This window comes from Bos mutus, chromosome 12 (genome assembly GCF_027580195.1).
Source record: "Bos mutus isolate GX-2022 chromosome 12, NWIPB_WYAK_1.1, whole genome shotgun sequence".
In the NCBI taxonomy this organism is placed as follows: Eukaryota; Metazoa; Chordata; class Mammalia; order Artiodactyla; family Bovidae; genus Bos; species Bos mutus.
In genome coordinates, this window is record NC_091628.1 from 13,467,895 (window position 1) to 13,493,382 (window position 25,488).

A 25,488-nucleotide genomic window follows, 5' to 3' on the forward strand; every position below is an offset into this window, starting at 1 on the left:
TAGATTATAGTTAATACATAGTTTTCAGAGAGAGAGCAATTTTAGGATTAAGCAATTAAAAATACACAACGAAAAAGCAATGAAAAAGTAAGTAGGCAAGAGACTTGCTACTATCATAACAAGCAATAGTAGGCAGATTCCATTCTCAATATATGTGAATAAAATAAAATACATATTATATATTAGATATATCATATACATATGTACATATGGCTTAGTATATAGTTTTGAAAACTTCCAGTTTCATCATTTCTGAACTTTCTGTAGCAGGCTCATGGATGACTGATGCACTACATTTAAATTAACCATGAAAACATTAGTTAACATGTGATTGGTTAAGTCTAGTCAATATTTGTTGCCATGCAAGAAGTGAATTTATATTAATTAAGGCTAAGCCGGCAGCTCCTTCTGAATGGCTACATGAGTGTGTTGGGAGTGGTCATTTTCAATATCCGAATGAAAATTCAATTCTGTCTTCAGGGGAAAGATCACTAAGAAAACAGGAAACAATATAAACTAATTTAAACAGGCCATAGATTGCAGCACTATTACAGCTATTTATGTGGAAAGAAATTAATACAGCTCATAAAAATCACATCCAAGATGCAATTAGAAAAATTCCAAACACTTTTTGTGAACATGCTTGGACTCAACTCTGAACATTAGTGCCCTTTAGAAAACAGAATGGGCAAACACATCTTCTTCATACTAAGAACCGGGAAAGTTTGCATATTATGGAGCAACTATGGACCATCTGGTCTTCCCTAGTGGATAAGACCGTAAAGAATCTGCCTGCAATGCACAAGACCTGGGTTCAATCCTTGGGTCAGGAAGATCCCCTGGATAAGGGAATGGCAACCCACTCCAAGTGTTCTTGCCTGGAGAATTCCATGACAGAGGAGCCTGACGGGCTACTTACTGCCCATGGGGTTGCAAAGAGTCGGACACAACTGAGCGACTTTCACTTTCACATGGGCCATTTATTTGCTCACTAAAAATTCTCCAATGTTGACTAATCAGGGACTTTGCAATGTCACACCTGGATTACTGCAATCATTTGTTCCATGGCCTCCCTTGATTGGCATTTCCCCTTTCAATCCATTCGCTGTTCCTTTGTCATGCTCCTCTTTGTTAACACAGTTTTGACCAGAGATATATTAATATCTCTTTTGTTACCTGAACAGTATGGACTGGAGACTTTTCAATACGTTTTCAGAGAGTGATCCCGTGAACATCACCGGGTGAAGTTGTGAGAGCTTAAAACTGATCAAGGGTTCACTGTACAAATTATGATTGTCATTATCTTTCACATTTTGCTCCACTAGGTTTCTGTTTCAGCCTTGTGTATATTATAAATGCAAAATTTTCAAAAATGACGCATTGCGAAACTTTGAATGAAAAAAAAAGAATTTTTCAGTGAATCTTATGCAGATACCTTGATTGTCCACATGACATATGTACTAGTGTTTCAGAAGATGCCAGTTCTTCAGAATACGGTTCTGATTCAGACAATGTGAACATTAGAACAACAAAAAGACAAAAAACCTTAGTGATTGATTCTGACACAAAAAGTGAAAATGAAAGTCACGGTGCTGAACTTCCTTTGCTTCTACAGAAGAGTGGATTGAAGACAACATTTCATGAAAATTAGAAGACTTTACACGGGTGTGCCAGGTGTAACTATTGCATATAATAACCCGCCAAGTGTTAATAAAATAACAGAATTATTTTTTTGGCCGGTCAAAATAAAAATAGCCAGCCTCAGATATTAGTTTCTGCAAAAAAAAAAAAAAAAAAAAAAAACCCAGTTAATAATGAGTTAAGCACCCCGCCCTTGCCTCCCTAATTCTGCATGTGCTATGTACTCATCCTAGGGTCCCTGGAGATCCTGGTCGACCCAGCTAACTGGTCTGCTTCCCTCAAGAGTCAGCCTAAGTGCCTTTCATAAAGGAAGCTTTCCTCTAACCTTAACATGAATCAAGGATCCCTTTGCTAATGTTCCTATAATTCCTTACATATCCTTTTATTAAAATATTAGTCATTCTGTACAATAATTGTTGGTTCATGTACCAACTGGCCTTCTAAAGCTCTGAGGGGTTAGGATGAGAAGAAAATTTCCAAGACATATTTCAACCTTCTGTTCACTCTGAGTTTTTCCCTTTGTACTTTATTTCATTACACTCTGTGTCTAATAGATTTGCAGTGCATTAGTACTGGAAAGTTACAGCAAGTCCAATGGTCAAGAGTTGATAATAAACATTTTAATTTCATGTTGAAGAGTATTTTCACGTTGTCCACCAGAGATAAATGTTCTCATGGCACTTAGGCTGGCTGGTCCTTTTATCCTTCAGGCCTCTGAGGTTATTTCCATTAGCAATGAAAGTTAAGAGTGATCTCAGAAAATTACACAGAAGTCTTCCACAGTAAGCTAACCAGCTTATCCAATGACTTAAAAATCTTTTGAACTTTTTTTTTTTTTTAATTCTGGAAAAGTAATAACCTTTACATTTAACCTTGTATTTAGCTTTTTAATTCTGGGAAGGGAATGATTTAGCTTTGTGAGGACTAAAGAATATTATAATGATGGTCGCACTTCAATATCGCTACCTGAATCCATACCCAGTTCATTTTATTTCTAGTTACTTCAGAATTTGTCAACCTCTCTCCCTATCCCCCTTTCTCATGTTTATTCAGCATGAGGCACGCAGTAGGCATTTTAAAAATTGCATTTGGGATACATGCATGCATTCTAAGTTGCTTCAGTTGTGTCTGACTCTTTGTGACCCTATGGACTGTAGCCCACCAGGCTCCTCTGTCCATGGGATTCTCCAGACAAGAATACTGGGTGGGTTGCCATGTCCTTCTCAAGGGGGATCTTTCAGAGCCAGGGATCAGCTGTTTTCTACACTGGTAGGTGGGTTCCTTACCACTAGCGCCACCTGGGAAGCTCACATATGGGATACATCTCTCCTATTCCAAGACCATAAGCATGAGTCTCATTCTGGGGCGTGCTGAAAGTACAGTCTCACCCTTACTCAGGCCTCCTGACTCAGAATCTGCATCCTCATCCAAGTGTTTCCTATGCACATTGAAACTGGAGAAGACCTGGAAGACATCACTCAATAAAAACCAGGGAAACTGGTTAGGAGCTTACCTAACTTAAAAAGATCATGAAAACCGGAAATGGAAAGGGGCATCTGAGAGAGTGGAGAATACTGAAAGACCTTCACGTGACTCCCGTGAGATTTATGAATCTCTGTCCGCAAACCCTCCACTCCCACTTAAAGAATAGCGGCTTAAACATCAGTCATCTTTATGCCAGAAAAAGAATGTGAAAAATAAGTCAAAGTCTTGGAAATGGGCACTGAGAGGGCAGCAGATTTTTTCGATGGAATGCCGGACTGGAGGACGCTCTGGGATTTTCTGATTTTACCAGGGTGTGAATCTCCAACTGTCATTGACTAGGCTATTTTACCATGCTTTAGGGACAGAACGTAAATTGTGAAAACTAATAATGTAAATAATTCTTCTCTGTAATAATATAAATGAATTTTTGTCCAAAAGAAAATATAAGTCTTCACAAAGCAAACTCTCTTTTGAACCAGTTTTAACATCTTGTTCTCTCATTAATTAATGCCTTAAATAAAATCACTGACACATGTTCATTTCATATTTGTAAGACAGTCATGATTCCATTGTCACAGCATCCTCAAGCAACCACTGATTGTAAGCTCCTCGGAGGCAGGGCCCATGCCATGGTCGTATCTGAAACCCCAGGCAGGGCACAGAGCCCAGGGCCCAACAGGTGGGCACTCGGTGACCTTTAATGAAATGGATGTGCAGACAATGAAGGGGAAAAGGAATCAAACCGGTAAGGAGTTTCTTCTCCCTCTTTGTGGGCAGAGGAGATCTGGCCCTGAACTTCAGAAGGCAAGGGCGGGATGACTTGAGAGAAGAGCCCTGAAATATGTACATTACCATATGTAAAACAGATGACCAGTGCAAGTTTGATGCATGAAGCAGGGCATCCAAAGCTGGGGCTCTGGGACCACCCAGAGGGATGGGGTGGGGAGGGAGGGTGGGTTCAGGATTGGGGGGGTGGGCACATGTATAGCTCTGGCCGATTCACACTGATGTATGGCAAAAAGCCATCACAATACTGTAAAGTAATCATCCTTTAATTAAAATAAATAAATTAATTATATACACAGGCAGGACAAGAGCCAAGACAATGAACCCTGAATATGAAAACTGAAATGCGTTAGTGGAACCTGATTTCTGGCGGGTCCAGAAAGGAATGATAGGAAGGGAGAGTTCGCATTTGAACAAAATGTCTCAAGAATGAGAGGAAAAAAGTTAAGACATTCTACAATGCTTTTCAAAGAAATGGGGGTGGACACACACACAAACATACTGAATGATGTGTCTATAAAATTGTCCCTGGTTTCTGGCTTGATAGGTAGAGATAACTTACGGTGTACATATTGATCCAGGCGGAATGGCTATTTCAGGATGGCACTACAACATCCCCCAAATTTTACTATGTGTTCCTAAAACATGGACATCCCAAAACAAAGCTCCATCTCTGGCTGCTCAATTAACCATCAGAAGGGGTGGTACCTCACCTACCCTGCAGATCACGGATAGCATGAAAAGCTACAGAAATGATTAATACTTTCCCCCCTACCCGGTGGTTCAGCACTAAAGAATCTGTCTGCAATGCAGGAGACGCAGGTTCGATCCCTGGGTTCAGAAGATCCCTTGGAGGAGGGAAATGGCAACCCACTCCAGTATTCTTGCCTGGAGAATTCCATGGACAGAGGAGCCTGGCAGGCCATAGTTCATGGGGTCACAAAGAGTCAGAGAGTCAGACACAATTTAGTGACTAAATAACAACAACCCTACCCTATAAGCTCACTCTCTCTCTCTCACACACACAAACTCTCAGATTTAGCACACGAACGTGCACTGATTATTCCTGCTTTTGGATCAGGCAAAATGTGAATAGATAAAATGGCCCATCTCGCCTCTGTGAAGGTCAGTAATGCCAAAGAAGTGATTCTCAAACAGGCTCCCATGCTTCACATCTCCTGTGTCCTGAGAAAGAAGTCTGGCTTTCAGCTAATGGAATTTCCACTTGGCTCATAGCATTATTGATTCTTTCTTTCTTAGAACCATAATGTTGACAACCATCTCAGTAAGATGCTGGCAACCTCTTCCACCCTTTCTTCCTCTGCTAGGCTGTTTCGGAGCCATTCCGTATGCAAATCAGAGACAAGTCCTTGGAAATTAGGAATGCTGATCCCAGGAAGACTGTATCCTGGATAACACATAGGAAACAGGGAGTCCCAAGGACACTGCTTGTAAAGCTTGTAAAACTTCACCTGAGGCCGAGAGAAACCATTCTTTCATCACATGGTGAAAGATTATGCCAAGTTTTCTAAAAGGGGGAAAAGGACACAAAAACTTTGAAATGCTCTTGCCAGGAGAAATCCCCCCATGAATCAGGAAATCATCTCTCCTCACTGTCTAATCAATCTCTTCCTTCCACAGTCCAAACACGAGGCTCCTCCCGGGGTGGATGGTCTGTCTTAGAAAGGCAGAAATTCATTATCTCATCTGCCGGGTGCTACCGTCTCCAATAAAGTGCAATTATGCTGGTATTGAGCCCCTTCTCACTTTCTCAAAGCCATGCTATAAACTCTGCATCTGTGAGAAGTTACTTTCCAGTCAGTCTTCATTAAGTGGAATTGTCTCAGAACAATGTCTATTTAATCCGTGGGGTGCCCACTAATTTTCTTTTTTAGAATCTGCATTAACCTTAACAGACGTTGGGCATTTGGTGTCTTAGACAGTACACAATTGCAACTCAGTGTCTCATCTGACTTCAGAAGGCCTGGGGGGTCACTGGATCGGGGCTACCTGGTCCCAGGAGGTTGTCCATCTCTCATCCCAGAACAGTGCTTTGTAACTGTCTGGATCACTCAAGTAATCCAAAACTAAACGCAAACTTGGTAAGGCAGGGGCTTTGTGTTCCCCTGGCCTCACAGTGTCAGGGTCCAGCAGAGCGCTCAGGGATGCATGTGGAGTGAATGAATGATGGCTGAGGGCATGTCCCCATGCCCTCCCCACGCTTTCATTCCTGGCGTTGCGGCCGGAAATTCAACACACTCACACGCTCCCAGCAGCGAAGGAAGAGAGAAATGGAATAACCTACTGAGCATCTACTATTAAGCATAGTTTTAACACTGGGCAGGACATGGAGGGCCTTGTGGGTCATAACTTGTGTGGTCAAGACTTGGCCAGAGGGGAAGGTTGAGGGGAAGGGATAGTTAGGGAGTTTGGGATGGACGTGTACATACTGCTATATTTAAAATGGAAAACCAGCAAGGACCTGGTGTATAGTACTGGGAACTCTACTGTTACGGGCAGCCTGGATGGGAGGGAAGTCTGGGGGGAATGGATACATGTATAGGTATGGCTGAGTCCCTTTGCTATTCACCTGAAATGACCGCAACACTGTTGATCGGCTATACCTCAATACAAAATAAAAGCTTTTTAAAAAAGATTCAGGTAGGACAGATTTTGCTGGATAAAGCTGATTTTCCACAAGAAAATTGTAAGGATAAACAAGTATGATATAAAAGAGGGGAAAAAATGCTTGTAATAAACCTGAGATAGCAAGATTTCTCATGGGAAGAAAAAAAAAATCAAATCCAATTAGGTATTTTCAGATTGCATTTCCATTTCCTTTCTGACCCAGGCTTATTTTACCCGAGGTCTTGATGGCATTTATATCCCCATATCAAGGAAAATCATCTTCAGGGAAACAGTTTCCTTGGCTCCTCCTGTCTGGCTTTTCAGTGTTACAAGAAGCATGGAGTGGATTTCCTCTCTGAGGCAGCCAATTTCCTAAGCAATTAAATGCTGTTTATGTTCCAAACTCTGTGCTCTGGTTGAAACTGTCAAGCTTGATACTACCTGACTGTTGCCTAAGAACCCAGGCTAGTTCATTCTACTGTAACTGCCATCTATTAAAATTTCCAATCTGTTCTCTCCTCAAGGGATCACACAGTACTTGGCAAAGGTGCCGCTTCTAAATTCTGCATATTATGCTCTTCTATATAAATATATATTTCTGAAATGGCAGGGTTTGTAAATGACTTTACCAAACGGATACCCCAGTCTGCTATCCTCTTACAGGAAGGGCCACGCCGTGTGGCTTCTACGTGCAGACACTCTGGCGCTAGCTTCTTAAAAAGAACATTAATGCAGATGCCAAGCTTTCCTGAAATTCCTCCACGGGGTCACCGTGCCAGGGTGCACGTTTCTGTCACTTCTTGGTGTGGACACGATCGAATGCAGGATAGCTGATGTAGTACGTTTAGCTGATATACACAAAGTGCTCGAGACAGTAGTGTTAGTCACTCAGTCGTGTCCATCTCTTTGAGACTCCATGACTGTAGCCTGCCAGGCTCTTCTGTCCATGGGATTTTCCAGGCAAGAATACTGGAGTGGGTTGCCATTCCCTTCTCCAGGGGATCTTTCTGATCCAGGGATCAAACCCAGATCTCCTGTGTTGCAGGCAGATTCTTCACTTGTCTGAGCTACAGGAAGACAATGTGCTGGATAGTAAAGGAAAAATTATTTGTTCCGAGATCAACATTCCTGCTTGAGAAGGGTGTTTTTTCTCACTCTGCCCACTCCTTATGGATTCTGGTCTGAACAGAAAAGTGAGAGGGTGTCTACATTTGCATTTTATATGCTTTTTTTGCATTTTATATGCTTTTTATTAAAGGGACAGCCACAGCCTATGTATTCATGATGGCAGGGCTTGCCTTTGTGGAGAGCCAGAGCACATGCCAAGGGGCATTGGTAAGAAGGACTCCATGGTTATGTCAACTAAAGAAGGTTCCACAAGGACTAAGTCATTGGGCACCACAGCTGCTGACTTTCAACACAGCCTGAAAGGAATTCAGAGCAGGGACTGGCATGCGGCACTCTGTGCTCTGGGAACACCGGCAGAACGGACCTCCAGATAGGCAGATATTTTTGGGAGGAAGTTTCATGAGTCCAGGTTCTTGCCTTGTCCCTGACGGAGAAAAGTACTAAAACCGTTTACCAAGATGTCTGTTCCTCGTGACTAGCAGCAACCTTGTGCTGAGATGCCTGCTTGGTGGCAGGTAGCCCCTTCACCAAAATCACGCATACACTTCCTCCTTAACCTGTATCTCTGGAAAAGCTCCTCAGAGCCATCTTGAGAGGCTGTCTTCTGAGCTGCAGTCCTCAGTAACACACCAAATAAACTCAACTCTCACAAGGTGCGTTTTTCAAAAAATTTTCCAGGTCCACAGTTTCAGAGGGGCATTTCAGTGGCAATTACATCTGATTAAGGGTCCCCAAGGCCAGAGGAGAGGATGAAGACTAGAAGCAGAAGTCTTTTTGGTTTTTTTTTAATTCTTTTTTAGGACTTCCTTGGTGGCCCAGTGGTTAAGAATCTACCTGTCAGTGCAAGGGACGCAGGTTCAATCTCTGATCTGGGAAGATTCTACAGGTTGTGGAGCAACTAAGCCCACCCTAGAGCCTGAGCTCTGCAACAAGAGAAACCACAGCAACGAGAAGCCTGCGCACAGCAAGTGCAGAGTAGCGACCACTCACCGCAACTAGAGAATACCCACGTGCGGCGACAAAGACTCAGGGAAGCCAAAGATAAATGAATAAATAAATTATTTTAAAAAATTCTTAAAAAAAAAATAGAATGTCAACGTTTTATCTTCCGAAAATAGGTCTGGGGCACTAAATAGGTCTAGGAAACTAAAGTTTCCTTTAGTGAAAACACACAATCCACTTTGAACACTGCCAGCTAGGCTCTAAAACACTCCCAAGGATAAATCACATCTCTCCTCTCCTAAGAGTCCTTCATGACTTCTGCACTGTTTATGGAGCAAAACCCAGATCCAGCGGCAGCCCTCGGGGCTCCCCCGTCTGGCTCCACACTGGGTTCCCAGCATCACCTTCACTCCCGTGAGCTTCCAAGCGGCTCTCACGTTCCCCAGAGGAGGCAACATGCCTCCCTCTTTCTGTGCCCAATTCCCCATCTGCTTCCCTGCGTCTTTTTTCCTAGGGCTCCCGCCTCTGACAAGAATGTCTTTGGACCCTTTCTTCCCCTGGTGGGGGGGAATTCTTGTTTCTCTTGCAATGTTCAAGCTCTGCCTCCTCTGTGAAAGCTTTCTTGACACCTTCCTCAAATCACGCACACGTGTCCCTGAGTTCCCAAGTGTGCTGCTCACATCCTGATGGACCACTGTGTCACTGGCTTTGTCACAGTGTGTCATTTCCTTGTAGACACTTGTGTGTGGCCAGTGACCATGACCTGTGTTCTCTCTTTAAAACCTGACATGCTGGGTAACTGAGGAAGGACTGACCGCCACTTGCCTGTGCAGGGCACCCATGTTGCTGGGGTCAACAACTCTGACCAAGAAGGAAACAGAACTCACACACATGTCCTCCTACCTTCAAAATCTGGACCCTTCCCAACCATCTGTGGTTCACTGCGGCAGGTACTAAAGCCTCTGTCTGTCTGTCTCTCCCAGGGTCTCAAACCGGGAGAGGAGCGCAGCAAACATTCAAAGAAATGAAACGCTCTCACTTCTAAACCTCATTCTTCTGCAGGTGTTAGCAGGGTCCCTTCCACTCCGGCTCTGAAGACAGAGGGGCCCTCTTCTACATTTCTCTTCTGTCCTGCATGGGTCCCAGCTTGGTTTCTGATGAGCCTCTGGGGAAGCTTGGTTAAGAGCCCAGTGGAGGTGCAGACCATACAGATCAGCAGGAGCCCTGGGACCGCCCAGCCCCACAGGAGGAGACACGGGCTCATTCAACACGGTGGGAACCTGGTAGCCTGCTTTGCAGTTGTACAGGAGCTCTCCTGCCTGTCTTTGCACGACTTTTGTTGAGTGATGAAGGCACCCAATAAGGGAGAACTCAGGGACGAGGGCCGGGCTCTGTCCAGGGAGCATGAGGAAGCCCAGGTGGGTAACGCCAGCTCTATGAGATCAGGATGCAAAGGGCCAGGAAAGATGCCTGGGGCCTCGGCGCCTGGGGAGGGCGCTGGCATGCGCGGACGCAGAGGAAGCCGGTGCCAGGCTCCTACCTTTGAGCTTCTCGGCCAGCAGGGCGGCCTCGTGCTCCGAGTAGTGCATGATGGGCGGTGGCGAGGGCGGCCGCAGGCGGTCCTCCTCCAGCTTGCGCCGGTGCCGCTCCTCGCGGGCGCGCATCCGCTGCTTGCACTCCCACTCGTAGAAGTCGTCGCGCGCCTGGGCGAAGTCCACGTGCAGGCGGCCCGAATCCTTTTTGTCCGTGCTGGACCCTAAGCGCATCCGGTAACCTGAAACCAATGGGGGAGTCCGGTCACATGACAGGGTCACGACATGGTCCCGTGCCACTGTCGACAGTCGGGTCCAGGCCATTCAAGGTGAGCCTGGGAGCTCTCGCTGACCTCTTTTTCCCTTAAGAAGGACATCCTTCCCAGGGGAGGTGGGAAGCTGCTGTCCTCTGCGATTTGGAATGGGGCCAAGATGTATCTGTTACAGATGGGCAGCTAAACTCTTCGCTGGGAAGTGATCTCCAAACCAGTGTTACCAAGATGATCTCAAGAACCAGGACACCTATCCTAACTCCTTCTTCCCTCTGGCTTCCAGGAAGCTCACAAACAAACGGAGCAGGGAGCTTTTTTTCTACACCCCTCTGCTTTTTATGGCCTCAATTTTCTATTTTCAACATACTATAACTCTACCTCATAAGCTCACTTACATTCTTTTCGAAAGCGGTGGAGTGTGAGTAAAGAAAGAATATCTATGATATTTAAAAAGGTCTAAGTAGTAAATTCTACCACACCTCACTCACAGGCTATTGCTTCATTCTCCTGTTGCTTCATTCTGCCACTCCGTTCTCTGTCTTGGCAGCTGCAAAAGCCACAACTACCACGGCAATTTGGCAATGCTGTTTTATTTCCACTTATCCTCTGGGGCACGCAGGAGAATATTTTACCTTCAATCAAGAGGCCTTCCTTACAGCCCTCCAGCACCTCATCTGGCACACAGCACTGCACAAATTGTTTGTGTGCAATCTCTGAAGGCCACAGGAACCCGTGTGAGAACCCAAAGCTAGACCAAAAAAGAAAAAAGGAGCCGGAGGTCTCTGGGGGATTTGCTGTGAGCTACACAACTTACAGAGATTATGAGCCGCAACTGGAGCTGAGACATCAACACACACGTAACTGCAACCGGACCGCCAGCCTAACTTCAAATGGAGGAGGCCTGGCTTTGAGGTTGCTCTTTAGTTTGGGGTGCTCGGATTTTAGAAACATAAATTCAGGTCCCAGCAGGATCCTGGCTGTTGGGGGCCACCAGAAGAGAGAGCAGAAGGAGCGCTTTTGCCGTGTGGGGACTGCGCACATGAGCCACCACTGCGAGATGCCGGACAGCACAGCGCTGATGCGTGCGCTCTCACGGTGAATTTCAGAGGATTGTCTTAGTACCTGGGGTTGAAACTGAGCCCAAAATCCCAGGACGGCCTGGCGCCTCCCCAGGAGGGCACTTCACATCTTTGAAAAGTTACAAACGTGAAATTGATCTCACATCTGATTCCTGTTATGACCATCTCCCTTCCAAGTTTAAAGGATATTCTCCCAAAATGGGAAGACATAACAATACCTATCAATACTGATCACAGAGGAGCAGTATTAATGCTAAAGCAGAGTGTATCTTGGCTGTGGGCCGTGGAGAACTTAACAAACCAGCAGGCTGTGGTAATATATACCTAACAGCTGAGCAGGCAGAATGGCCTAAGACTGGTCAGCTGTCCCAAATGGCCAAGAAACTTTCCCCTGCTCGGGTCCAGAACATCACTTTTCAGATGTTTATGGTTCCAGAAAGCACCGTCTCTTTCACCCAAACACCATCATTAAGGCTCTTAAAAGAGCCTATGATGAGGCCGAGTCTAAATTTAACTTGGCCTTCAGATGTGATCACGGTCCTAAAATTAGACAGGCCATCCAGCTGGGCTCCGGCTTGCAGTAAAGCTTGCACACGGGAGGGGCAGCCTGTCTGCCTTCCTGCCCCTCCCAATCAGCCCTTCAGATCTTCCCGGGACGATGCTGCACCCGGGCAGGGGACGCTGGAGGTGAGGCCTTTGCTGTGGGCTCCTTCTGCTGCCAAGGGGCAGTCAGGAGGGGGCCCAGATCAGAGCTTGAAAAAAAAAAAAATGTAGCATCAAGGCATAAATTTGGGACTTTCAAGTGCCTAAATTCGGGACTATTCATCTCTGGCAGTGTACTATGAGGTTTCTGATTGGGTCTAAACATTGTGCTATGTTGGTGTTGAAAAGCACCTCTGATTTATTCTAACTCCTTCATTTAATAAGGTGGGATAAAGTCACAGTTATATTGGTAGAGCTGTGATTAGAATCTGAATTCCCAGGGCAAGGCTCCTGAGAAACCAGTCCTACTTTATCATCATCAGGATATTTGTGTTAAAAACAACCACTTACTGAATGGTACCCATGCTGCATATGTCCTGCTAGGTGCTTAATATCCATTATTCCCATTATTTGGATTTATTCCTTGTAATCATCTGATGAGGTAGCACTGTTACTGTCTCAATTTTGCAGATGAGAAAACAGAGGCTCCGAGAGAGGTTATCTTGCCCGAGGCATGTGAAACCCAGTGCCAAGCACTCAACAGAACTCCTGGTTGTCTAATAGATTACTCTGATGCTGTAGCTCAAGAGTTGCAAGAAACATGTGTGCTGTACAATATTTCTATGTTTTGTCTTCCATCTCCATTTTGGAATACTATTAGGTTTTTGCCCCAGTTTGTCAGGTTTTTTTGGAATAAAGGTTTTAAAATTCCCCAGGTCACTATTTAGCACAGGGATATCTCTGCAGTGTTGGAATAACCCCAAGGCTTCTGGGGTTTGCAAAAGAATTTGATGGCCATAGGGGCTGACGGCAGAGAAGGCAATGGCACCCCACTCCAGTACTCTTGCCTGGAAAATCCCATGGACGGAGGAGCCTGGTAGGCTGCGGTCCATGAGGTCGCTAAGAGTCTGACCCAACTGAGCGACTTCACTTTCACTTTCTTCATGCATTGGAGAAGGAAATGGCAACCCACTCCAGTGTTCTTGCCTGGAGAATCCCAGGGACGAGGAAGCCTGGTGGGCTGCCATCTACGGGGTCAAAGAGTTGGACATGACTGAAGCGACTTAGCAGCAGCAGCAGCAGCAGGGGCTTACTGCAGAAGTTAAGAAAACCTGGTAGTAATGTTCAGATTTTTTTTCCTATTATTTTCTCACCTTTCCTCACTGGCTTTGCTTCAGGAAGAGGGAGGTGGCATGCAGAGTGACAGACTGAAAGGTGCAGATGAAGAAAGAGAGGGAAGGAAGAGCAGTGAATTAAATCCAAAAAGATGTCCTTCAATGCTCTGCGATTCTTAGACTTGGCAAAGACCTTACTGACAGGCTCCGTATGAAACAGGACGGGAAGACAGTAGGGCACAACCCTTAAAGAATGACATGACCTCGAGCCTTATCATATGCTCAGTGTAATATACTAGTGTATGCTAAATGACACCCCACCAGCACTGGGGCAATTCTGAGGCAACCATAAAAGGTCAAAAAGTGGGCAGTGGCCCAATACCTGGAAATCTCCACGCCTTCCCTAAAATCGTTCGAATAATCCTCCCACTCATTAGCCTATAAAATAACAGCTCCTAAAAATGAACCATGCCATATTTCAGGGCTCTCTTTCACCTTCTGAGATGGCCTCATTCTGTCTGCAGAGTGTGTTTCTCTCTAAATAAATCTACTTCGTACCTATCACTTTGTCTCCAAATTCTTTCACGATGGAGGAAGAACCTTAAATTCACTGGGAACACTTGCTCCAACACCCACCTGATGGAAGGCAGCCTTACATTCCTAGTTTCCACATCTGTAAAAACCGCCTGTAAATGGCACCAGAGAAGCAGGGCTGGTGGGTGGGCTTAGAGGCTAAGTGCGCGAGCCAACGGAGGGAGACTCGGCCTGCCCTCGGCCACGACCACCTCCTGTAAGGCACTGATCTTAAACCGGTGCCCTGTTGTCTAGAAAGTGAACCACTTCTGAAAAACTGAAATTACGCTGAGAGAGGGCTGTATTCCCCCCGAGAATTACATCTGATAATAACAGCGGTCCTTGGTAGTCATAATATTGCTTCACAGCTAATAAGCATTTGAGGACACTGATTAGAAAGCCAATGGAATCCCTAAAGCCTGGATGATAGGAAACACACGCCTGCAGCCTAGAGGTGCGCTCACAGACTTCGAGGTTCTGGCACTTGGGGGAAAAGGCAGAATTCCTCCTCTCCAGCCCCAAATTGTGAGCGCTTTTATTGCACATTAAGGCCAAAGGGAATACACTCATATTAATATCACAAAACATCACCAAAGCGCCGGGGGGAAAGAAACCCCTTATGTAATGCAAAGTACCAGAAAGGTAAATGGCTTTATCAACCATGAACTCCTCGGCGAAGCGGATGTGACAGAAATTCTTCTTGCTTTTCCGAATCGCTGTGATGTCACCGCACTGCTCAAAGACTTCCTGGATGATCTCCTCGGTGGCGTTTTCCGGTAAGCCTCCAACAAAGACAGTCTTACACCCGGGAGGTCGTTCTCTTGTGGAGGGGGGTGGGAGATCTGAGAATCACAACCAAACACAGGGTGTTTTGCCTTTTACTTATTTTTGCTCTATTTTATTTTATTTTTCTTTTCTCTGGTTCACCTGGCAAAAGTCACACTCGCAGACTTTCTCTATTTTGAGCAATGATGAATGTCTACAGCGACGGATATGGATGGGGGTGTCAGGTTTCCAGTGCCTGCCTCCTTCCCACCTCTCTGTTCCTCTCTGCTCCTTTCTACAGAGTGGCTATGCCCGTCCACGAACAGAGATAAAGCAAATGTGAGCATAATTTCATTTCTCCTTCATAATACAGAGGCCCTGAGAACCGGCGGGGGCTGGGGGGGAAGCCTTCAGAAACTACAAAGCATGATGAAATGACAACATGCTGGAAACCTGAGGCTGGTTATCTGCTTTGTCTTTCTCGGGTATAATGGAGCGACGAGGCAGAACGGGAAACAGCCGGAAAGCGGGCACGGTACTTACTTGGCTGGGAAACAGCGGGCCTGAAAAAAATACGCTTTCAAAAAAAATTATTCACATTTAAATGAGCAAACTCCCAAATTTGAGGGAGGCTGTATAAAAAGATAATATGTACACTGTCACAACATTTTACCTAGTTTATATGTAGATTACTAAAGCAATCTTCTAGAAGGTCCACTTTAAAAAGGCAACACTGATTAATACGAATAAAAAAAAATTCAGCTATTTAAGCCCATAAACTTAGCATCAGAAGTTAAATAAAAAAAAAAAAAAACTGGCCTATTCATTTCATCAAATCTATGTTTCCTTCAAGTGAAGGCAATCTGGCCCAGGAGCTCGCAGATGTGGGCTCCCCCCACCAAAATTGCTAACTGCCAAATTAATTCTGTTTTCCATCTAGCAAAACACATTTCAGGGTTTCTCTCCTGCATTTGTGAAGATGGATGGAAGTGTGCACATATTTCACACTCTGATCCGCAGCAAATGCTAGACTTCATTGTGCACACACAAAAAAAAGATTCTTAATGCTGTTTATACATCCCCAATCACACGTGTGCCCTTCATGGTGTCGATTCAGCTCCTGGAAAGACACAGGGACCCACAGATTTTTTCTGTTCTAGAGACAAAGGACTTCTGTAGCATGATCCCCACTCTGCGTACCAAAGTGGAAAACTTTGAGTCATATTCGGAAAATGAATACTATATTTAAAAAAGACAAAGAAATTAAAACTTGATGATCAAATACTGCTTACAGTTGCCACTTACTTGGATTTTGAGGGAAAAGAGTACAACTTTTGCAGTGGATTATTTCTTTGACGACAGCCACTTCTGTTGGCGGTGGGGGTGGTACCAGCCCCAGGCCTGGTATCATCGGATTAATAGGGGTGATCCCAGTCATCATGTTGAGGCCCGGATCAAAGCCTGGTACACAGATCGAGTCTGTAAAGTACATAAAATATCATTTTGGCTGGTGGATCTTAGATCAGTTTCTGTGGTTACTTTGCTGTTTTCCCGCAAAGGTGATTTGACTTTCGGCTTTCTATTTTTTAGGAATTTCTCATTGGCATAAATATAGCAATACAGAAAGGTAACGAGTAAAGATGAACTTAATGCTTCATGGAAAAGAAGATATGTTATTTAAAATGTTAACACAGCAGGACAGAAGATAGCATATTAGAGTGCAAAACCATGAACCAGGAAGCTCTGCTATTATTGTCAACTCTATTTTCTGTTTCTTAACTTCCAATGCAGATGTGACTGGCTTATGACCAAGGAGGTGGGAAGAATGTATTTAACACTGAAGTGCCCAGTGAATCCAATTGTCAACCTGGTTTTATCAAAAGAGGCTTCTTATCCAAATGACCTAGATTTAAGAAAAGTTCAATTTAGATGTGCATACTTTATAATGATGCATTCAGGTCCAACCTCTCCTATTTCCACCGGGAAATGAAAAACAAAGAGTGATTATAATTACGAAGGCTGGGTTAGATACATTATCTGCATACTCAGTCGAATCTGATTCTTTGCAATCCCATGGACTATAGCACGCAAGGCTCCTCTGTCTGTGGGATTCTCCAGGCAAGAATACTGGAATGGGTAGTCATTTCCTTCCCCAGGGAATCTTCCTGACCCAGGGATAAAACCCACACCTCCTGCGGCTCCTGCACTGGTGGGTGGATTCTTTAACACCAAGACACCTGGGAAGCCCATGGGTTAGATACATGTGGGCATAAAATTAGCTATATACATTTCTGAGATCTGTGGGATAATCACACATTCTTCCTCTAATTCAATCAGCAAATAATTGACTGCCCTTCTGAAATCTTTATTTGTGGAATATAAAAAATACAGCTTTATGCACTGCAATAAAAATGGAAGGGCACAAAAACGATGGGTTTTCCAATATAAACACTGAATTTTTTTTTTTTTTTAGTGTGATAATAAAAGAAGTCATTTCAAAGGGATATAAAAGTTTTTTTTTTTTTTTTTTTTAATTAGTAAGGCCTTTCTAAGGGTGGGGATTGTTACAGTGCACTGTGTCTGTGAGTAGCTGCAAGGAGATTTCTCTCCTGAGGATTCTTCCGTTTTCAGTATTTAACAAATACTTTCCCTGGCGGCGTGGTACTGCTCCCAGGCAGACAGACCAGCAGCTCAGACGCCGCTGGCGACCCTCCACAACCAGAATGAAGTTTTCTTCTCTAATTTCTCTTTTTTCCGCCATTATTCTAGCGCATTCCCCTCCTTCCCTCCTGCCCCCTCTCCTTTGGGGTGCTCATGTCCAGCTGGTGCCTCAGGCCCTTGGGAGGCCTCACTCTTTGCTTGGCTGAGCTGACAGGTCAGCTATGCCCAGAGGCAGGTGAGGAAGGGACAACTCCAGGCTCTGTTTGCTAAGACAGGCCAGGACAGAGGCCCAGCACCAACTTTTCCTTTCCCGGAAGAAGCCTGTTAGAGCTTTCTTCTAGCTACTTCGGGTGTTTCCGCTTCTCTTCTGGGCTGAACGGAAGCAGCAGGGTGATCCTGCTTTATGACCCCAAGAGGACCACTGGCCCATTTATGAGGAGATTCATTTAATCTGACTGCATACCAGCCTCACTTCAGTAAAAGGAGGTGGGGTTTTGGGTTTGGTTTTTGCCTTTTTTTTTTTTTTTTTTAAAGAAACCCTCCATGTAAATGCCAAAGAAGCATTGTCTTTCAAAGCAGTGGCCCTGACATCCTAGGCCCTTCTTCTATATAATCATGGCCCTCAGTATCTTTGTCTCTCACATGGGGCTTTGAGTGGACAGTCTCTGCGAGCACGAACCTCTGAGGACTCCAGGATTCTGCACTGATAACTGCTCAAAACAAAGTGAGGTACAAATATCAAAATTTGGAAGTGACAGAGACAGGTCTAACACTCTGCTTATTCACTTGAAATTTTCATGAAGTTTCAGTCTTATTCCCATTTCACAGATAAACTAATCAAGGCTTAAAGCCGGAAAGTCAGATTTCCAACATCATAGAGCAAATGAATGGCAGAGTCAGAACTAGGGCCCAGGTCTCTGGCCCTGGTTTTAAATATATCTCTTTTTATAACCACTTGAAAGTTTCCACTGAGAATGACCCAACACTATCATTCACATAATGCGTGCCACTACTACAAATGTACTCTACTCTTAAAAAAAAAAATCAAGATACAGCCTTCTGATCCAGATGCCAATTCTAAAGGAGAAGGTCCAGAATAGAACGGCTTCCAATGTCATCATCACTGACATAACTTATTGGCTGCTAAGGAGAACATATTAGAAATAGACATATTGCCAAGGGGAATATTGGCACGGTGATGCCTTTATTTAATCTCGTTCCATACATGAGATTTGTCTGTTTCTTTCCTGGCCTGGCTCTTACTATTGTTTGCCAACACAGGGTGATTTAAGGCTGAAACCACTCAGGACTGCAAACCCTGAAATGAGGGCTCCGTGAATGGCAATAACCAGATGTTTCCCCAAATGAGACGAGGGGTCCAGCCCTTGACTTCTCTTTTAGTTGTGGCAGACTTCTGTTTTCTTTTTGAAGGCCAAATAAATAAAGACATCTTCAGAAATAGAAACAAAAGATTAACAACTCTTGAGTAAAAATCTGAATACACAGCAAGAGTTACTTTGCTTTTTCTGAGATGTGAATACAAAGAGATTGGGGAGGGCTTAATGAAATCCGCATGGTGAGTGCAGTAGTCTGCAAAGCACTTCGCAAGGAATTAGTGCTTAAATTATGTTGGACCTCAAAGAATCTGAGATTCTGTATTTGAGGGAAAAAGGTAAGAAAGATTAGACTTAAAAAATTATGAACCCATTACTTTTTAACAATATATGAACACATGAAAACTGTTTTCTCAAACAGCACAGGAGTGTATTTTGGACGGATGCATTAAAGAAAATGCACAAGTTTTGAAGGTGTGAGAGACACGCGCATAACAAGACAAAGGTGAGGAGACAATGGATGCTCTTAGAGTCAGTTCCTCGTCTTGCTTTGAACTTGAAAGATGGTGAGCTCTAATTCCACTCAGGGAAAAGAGGGAGGAGGTGGGAAACTGCAGCAAGAAATAATTCGATTAAGCTATGGCAAACCTGGAGATCGTATTAAAAAGCAGAGACATCACTTTGCCGACAAAGGTCCACATAGTCCACGCTATGGTTTTTCCAGTAGTCATGTACAGATGTGAGAGTTGGACCATAAAGAAGGCTGAGTGCCGAAGAACTGATGCTTTTGAATTGTGGTGCTGGAGAAGACTCTTCAGAGTCCCTTGGATGGCAAAGAAATTAAACCAATCTATTCTAAAGAAAATCAATCCTGAATATTCAACGGAAAGGCCTGATGCTGAAGCTGAAACTCCAATACTTTGGCCACGTGATATGAAGAGCCAACTCACAGGAAAAGACCCTGATGCTGGCAAAGGTTGAGGGTAGAAGAAGGGGGTAGCAGAGGATGAGATGGTTGGATGGCATCATCAACTCAGTGTACATGAGTTTGAGCAAACTCTGGGAGACAGTGAAGGACAGAGGAGCCTGGCACGCTACCGTCCACTGGGTTGCCAAGAGTCAGACACGACTGAGTGAATGAACATGACAAGTATATAATAGAACTTTCTTCTACAGTTTTTTTCTTTAGAAACTATACTTAAGCAAGAGGAAGCATCACTTATTGCCAAGTTTGCAGCCAGGTCCAGCTGCTCTCTGTATGGCTAGCTGCGATCACAGAGACAGCAAGGCTGTAGCTCAGAAAATACTTTAATTGTCTTTCCCCAATTGGACAAGACAAAAACAGAAACAAAAATCCTGTTGAATCGGTTTAGTGTTTTATCAACCAGATGACCATTTTTCAGAGGGCGACTTGTGGTTTGTGTTGCAAGCTTTTGAGGTATGGCAGTCGAATCCATCCATCCATCCATTCATTTGACACATGCTGAGCACATACAATTGCCAGGATCTGGAGTTACACAGGTAACAGCAACACATTCCCCACTTGGGAGAAATCACAGAGTTTGAAGAGAGCAGGAAGGATGAGGACCACCCTCAGCAGAAGAGCTGAGACATGTGAACGGAGGTGCAAAGGGCTAAGAGTCGTCCAGGAAGGGGCCAGCCAGGGGGAGCCTGATAGGAGAAGTCCGAATAATCCTGAGGCCACAGTACAGGGAGCACGTGACGGTGTGGCCGTGATGTGATGAGGGGATCTTGCCGTTCGAGCCAGTGTGGCACCACCGGATGGTGGCCACTGAAGGCCAGGTGTGCCCTCTGCCAGGCCAGAGGCCCTGAGCTGGGTTCTGTGCTGCCCTCCATCCCTCCTGCTCTCTTCAACTGCTGCCCCGAGCAGTGGCTTTCCCCTTTTCTGTCCTTCTAGGCATTGCCTCAGTAAACAATCTCATATTTAAGGTGAGCACTAGATCCCATTTGAAAGAAAGGCAATGCATAGTATGGTCAAGGCTGGACAGAACTGAGTTAGGTGTGGGCTGGACTGTGGCCGAGTGGACGGACATATGCTGTCAGTGCCAAGAACAAGGGCAGCACAGGAGGCAGGACACAGCGCCCCAAGAGAAGAAAAGAGAAAAAAAGGTGGGAATCAGGCCAACTGGTAGCACTTGAGGTCTGGTGATGGCGAGAGATCGTGAGCAGCAGACAAAACACGAAGCCAGGCTGGCTGACTTTGCCAGGAGACACTGTCCGCAGGTCACAAAGCCTGAGCCACCCTGGTCCACGGCTCTGACTTATTCCAGGGGAAACTGGAGTTTGGCAACAACACTATGGGGTCACAGGTCAAGAAAAACTAGGCAATCGGGCAGGTTACCTGAGTGGAGACTCAGGCTGGAGAAGTAAGACACTCCGAGATGCCAGGAGTGACGCCTGGGGCTTGCAGGAGGAAGCAAACACTCTGGTTATAGGTCCCGGAGTACAGGGCAGGGCACTGCCAGGTCAACCCAGCGGGATGCTGAGTCCCAGAAGCAGGGTGCTGGGGTCCCCTTCCTCCTACCAGAGGAAGCCCAGGGAGCTGCCAGGCATGGGGTTCAGGGCCCAGGGCATGTACAGGCAGAGACAGGCAGGAGGGGTCCCATGAGATGTGCAGTAACTCCCCTCCTTTCTCAAGAAGTGCTGACTCAAAACAATGGGATATATGGGGACATTCTTTTTCTTGGAGTTGAGGATGGTGATGCTGTTTTTCGCAAGGGCTTCTCACTGCAATTGACAAGTCTTGCTTCCGTAAGATCAGTTAAGCTTATGGATTATTAAGGCAATGCTTTTTTCCAATCCAGGTCCGCCTTTCCTTTAATAGCCTTAAAAATCATTTTATGATCAACAGGGAAAAGCAGATGCTAAAAAGGGTGACCTTGAAGTAGACAGATGTGGGCACAGCCAGGTGAACAGAAGTTAAGTTCCTCAACTCCTCTCAGCTTCAGCATCTTCATTAGGTAAAGGCGAACATGAACACTGAACACTCTACATCCACAAAACGGGAGCATCAGAGAGGACAGTCTTCAGGACAGTCGGGTACGGACCTGTAAGTGCCCGCGTCTGCAGTTAGACGGCCTATGGGCAGGCCCCTGGGTCTCCCACGTACTGGCTGTGTGACCTCAGGAAACTGAACTAACCGTGTTAAATCTCACTTATAATAGCCATAAAATGGGGATAATCATATTTCAACCTTAATATTCTTGGGTGGATTAAACAGGATTAAATAAAAACCCAAAGTGTTTAACATAACATCTAACATATGGTCGACAAACGGTAACGGTTGCCTACGACATTAGTATGGATTTTCACATCTACTTAATGTAACCTTAAATAAGTATGTTATCAACACTGCAGACACATAAAACATCACCATGGGGCTCCCCTGGTGTTTCAGTGGTAAACAATCCACCTGCCAAAGCAGGAGACATGGATTCCATCCCTCATGTGGGAAAATTCCACATGCCTCAGAGGAACTGAAGGAAATTGACCCTGAATATTCATTGGAAGGACTGATGCTGAAGCTCCAATATTTCAGCCACCTGATGCAAAGAGCAAACTCATTAGAAAAAACCCTGATGTTGGGAAAGACTGAAGGAAGGAGAAGAAGGGGGTGACCGAGGATGAGATGGTTGGATGGTATCACTGACTCAATGGACATGAATTTGAGCAAACTCTGGGAGACAGTGGAGGAGATAGTGGAGATTGCAAAGAGTTGGACATGACTTAGTGACTGAACAACATCTAAGCCCATGCGTCACAACTACTGAGCCTGTGCTCTGGAGCCTGGAAACCACATGACGGAGCCCATGTGCCACAAAAACTGAAGCCCATGCATTCTAGAGCCTATGCTCTCAACAAGAGAAGCCGCTGCAATGGGAAGCTTGTGCACTGCAACGGAGATCAGCCACTGCTCGCCAGAACTAGAGACAAGCCCGCACAGCAGCGCTGTAGTGTTAGCTGAGTCACGTCCGACTCTCTGCGACCCCATGGACTATATAGCCTGCCAGGTTCCTCGATCCACAGGATTCTCCAGGCAAGAACACTGGAGTGGGATGCCATTTCCTTCTCCATGACCCAGGCACAGCCAAAAATAAATAAATACATAAAATTATCTTTAAAAAATCATGATGATGGTAAATTTCATTTGACTAACATTTGAATGCTGGACTTTGGCTAGGTACTTGGCCTGCAAAGACAAAGATGGGAGTCCTTTCTTAGTGAAATCAATAGTCTAGTGGCAGAAACAACTACACAGAAAATGACAATACCGTGGGAGAACTGTTGCAGAACATTTAACCAAAAGGTGCTATGGAAATACAGAGAAGGGGGCATCGGAACCCGTTTGGGGCAGGGGTTGTCATGGCTTAAACTGTGTCCCCCAAACAGGTGTGTTGAATTCCTAATTCCCCTAGGAAGCTGAGAATGTGACTTTATTTAGAAATGGGTCTTTGCGGATGTGATCAAGTTAAGGTGAGGTCATACTCTGCTTAGGGTGGGCCCTATCTAACAGGACTGGGGTCCTTATAAGAAGAGGAAAGACACAGACAGACACACAGAGAAGATGGAAGCAGTGACTGAGAGGAGGAGGCTGCAAGCCAAGGAGTCCAGCGGAGCACTGACGAAAACCAGCAGCTAGGAGAAAGGTGCGAAACAGGTTCTCCTCTAGATCCTTCGGACATAAGACAGCCCAGGCAATACCTTGATTCCAGACTTCTCGCCTCCAAAACCATGAGAGAAGACATTTCTGCTTTAAGCCCTCCCACTCTGTTCTCTGTTACGACAGCCCTAGGAGACTGATCCAGAGGGATAGCATCATTGAAGGAACCCAAGAAGGGGGGCGGGGGTGACAGCTGACCTGGGTCTTAAAAAGGATGGCTTCTACATACGCACCGGGCATATAAAAAAGGTATTTCCACAACATCCTTATCAGGATCAGAAACATAAAGATAGTTCTAAATATTCTCTTAGAAGAAGGGTTCAAAGCCAGCCCCCTGTGGGCAGAACAGCCCTTCGGTTTTTCCTCTGTGGAAATACAATCCTAGAAGACTGCCATATATTTGTTGAGAACAATCTGATCACAAAGATTGCACGTTAATGTAATTGTGTACTTTTAAACAGCTACGTGAGGCTTCCCAGATGACGCTAGTGGTAAAGAACCTGCCTGGCTATGCAGGTAGATGTAAGAAACACAGGTTTGATCCCTGGGTTGGGAAGATCCCTTGGAGGAAGGTACAGTAAACCCCTCCAGTATTCTTGCCTGGAGAATCCCACAGACACAGGAGCCTGGCGGGCTACAGTCCATGGGGTCACAAAGAGTCGGACACAATTGAAGTGACTTAGCATGCATGCACACGAACTAGCAGAATCTTGAGGAAAGCAAAATTGAAAATGCTGCTGTGATCTTCCTGAAGAGACTGGGAGGCGGAGAGGTGTGTGCCATTTAATCCCAAGGTGCATATCCCAAGTAAGCTCCTGGAGCCCCGCCCAGCTGTGCACGCCTTACAAAGACCTCATCCCATCAGTAAAGCCCCCTGTCTCCTATGGCAGATGCAATGCTGGCAGTTAGAGGAAACGCAGCTGTCAACAGCTAACTTGAGACAGAAGATCTGTGCCCGTGTCTGTAAATATGACATGACGCCAAGTGAACGGGATTTTTTCAGAACTTCTGACCCAAACTGGTGCAGGGAAGAACTGACGGCTGGAAAGGGCTCTGTCAGATTTTTCTACTAACGTGCATGTGGGAACCAGACACGTTCTGATGGAGTGGGAGGTAAACGCCCATCAAAGGTTCTGGGAAATTCATTCACCCTGAGGGCCGGGGGATTTGAATTTTCTGCCAGGGCAGTTTGGGTACAGAGGCCCGAGCTGTCACACTCCAAGGGAGCCGCTCTGTGTCCCCTGGGCTTGCGGAACACACTCCTCAGACACAATGGCCTCACCAGTGAGGCATAAAGATGGTGGACGGTGCCTGCCAGGCAGGATGGGCTCGATCAGAGAAGGAAGCAAAGGCGACTGGGCATTATCACGGACCATCACATCTCAGAGCTGCAGGGGACTCGGGCATTTCCTAGTCCTACCATCTCAATTTGGAGATGAGAAAACCCAGAGAGGTGAAGTGACTTGCCCAAAGCAACAGAGCTGAAGAGGCATACAGTTGGAACTGGAATCGAAAGTCCTGGGCTTGCTCATTGTGCGTTTGCAGTCTCCAACGCCTCTGCATCCTGCCTTTATTGGGATACACCTAATGACAACCACCTCTGTATTTGCTGCCTCCCAGGATAACCCATTCTGTTGTCCAACTTTTTAAATTTTTTGATGTAGATGATTTTCTAAAGTCTTTATTGAATTTGTTACAATATTGCTTCTGTTTTGTGTTCAGTTTTTTGGCCTGGGGCATGTGGGATCTTAGCTCTTCCATCAGAGATTGAACCCATACCCCCTGAGCACCGGAAGCTGAGTCTTAACCCCCGGACCACTAAGAAAGTCCCTCTAATGGTTTTCACTATGAGATACTGACTGATACGCGGAGAAGAACTGATGCTTTGAACTGTGGGGCTGGAGAAGACTCTCGAGAGTCCCTTAGACAGCAAGGAGATAAAACCAGTGAATCCTAGAGGAAATTAACCCTGAACATTCACTGGAAGGACTGATGCAGAAGCTCTAATACTTTGGTCACCTGATGCACAGAACTGACTCACTGGAAAAGACCCTGATGTTGGGAAAGATCGAGGGCAGGAGGAGAAGGTGGCTGCAGAAGATGAGATGGTTGGATGGTGTCACCGACTCAATGGACAGAGTTTGAGCAAACTCTGGGAGATGGT

At 45.4% G+C, this 25,488-nt stretch overlaps 1 protein-coding gene across 5 annotated transcripts in view; it reads right to left on the reverse strand.

Annotated features, from left to right (window-relative positions):
* Positions 1-25,488, reverse strand: part of ENOX1 (ecto-NOX disulfide-thiol exchanger 1) — a 687,342-nt gene that overhangs the window by 174,107 nt on the left and 487,747 nt on the right. For all 5 annotated transcript variants that reach the window (XM_070380253.1, XM_070380256.1, XM_070380252.1 and 2 more), the window contains 3 exons: positions 15,954-16,127; positions 14,519-14,725; positions 10,151-10,384 (listed from right to left, as the gene is read on the reverse strand). In XM_070380253.1, the coding sequence (XP_070236354.1) occupies positions 10,151-10,384; positions 14,519-14,725; positions 15,954-16,127 (615 nt within the window). The remainder of the gene's footprint in view (positions 1-10,150; positions 10,385-14,518; positions 14,726-15,953; positions 16,128-25,488) is intronic.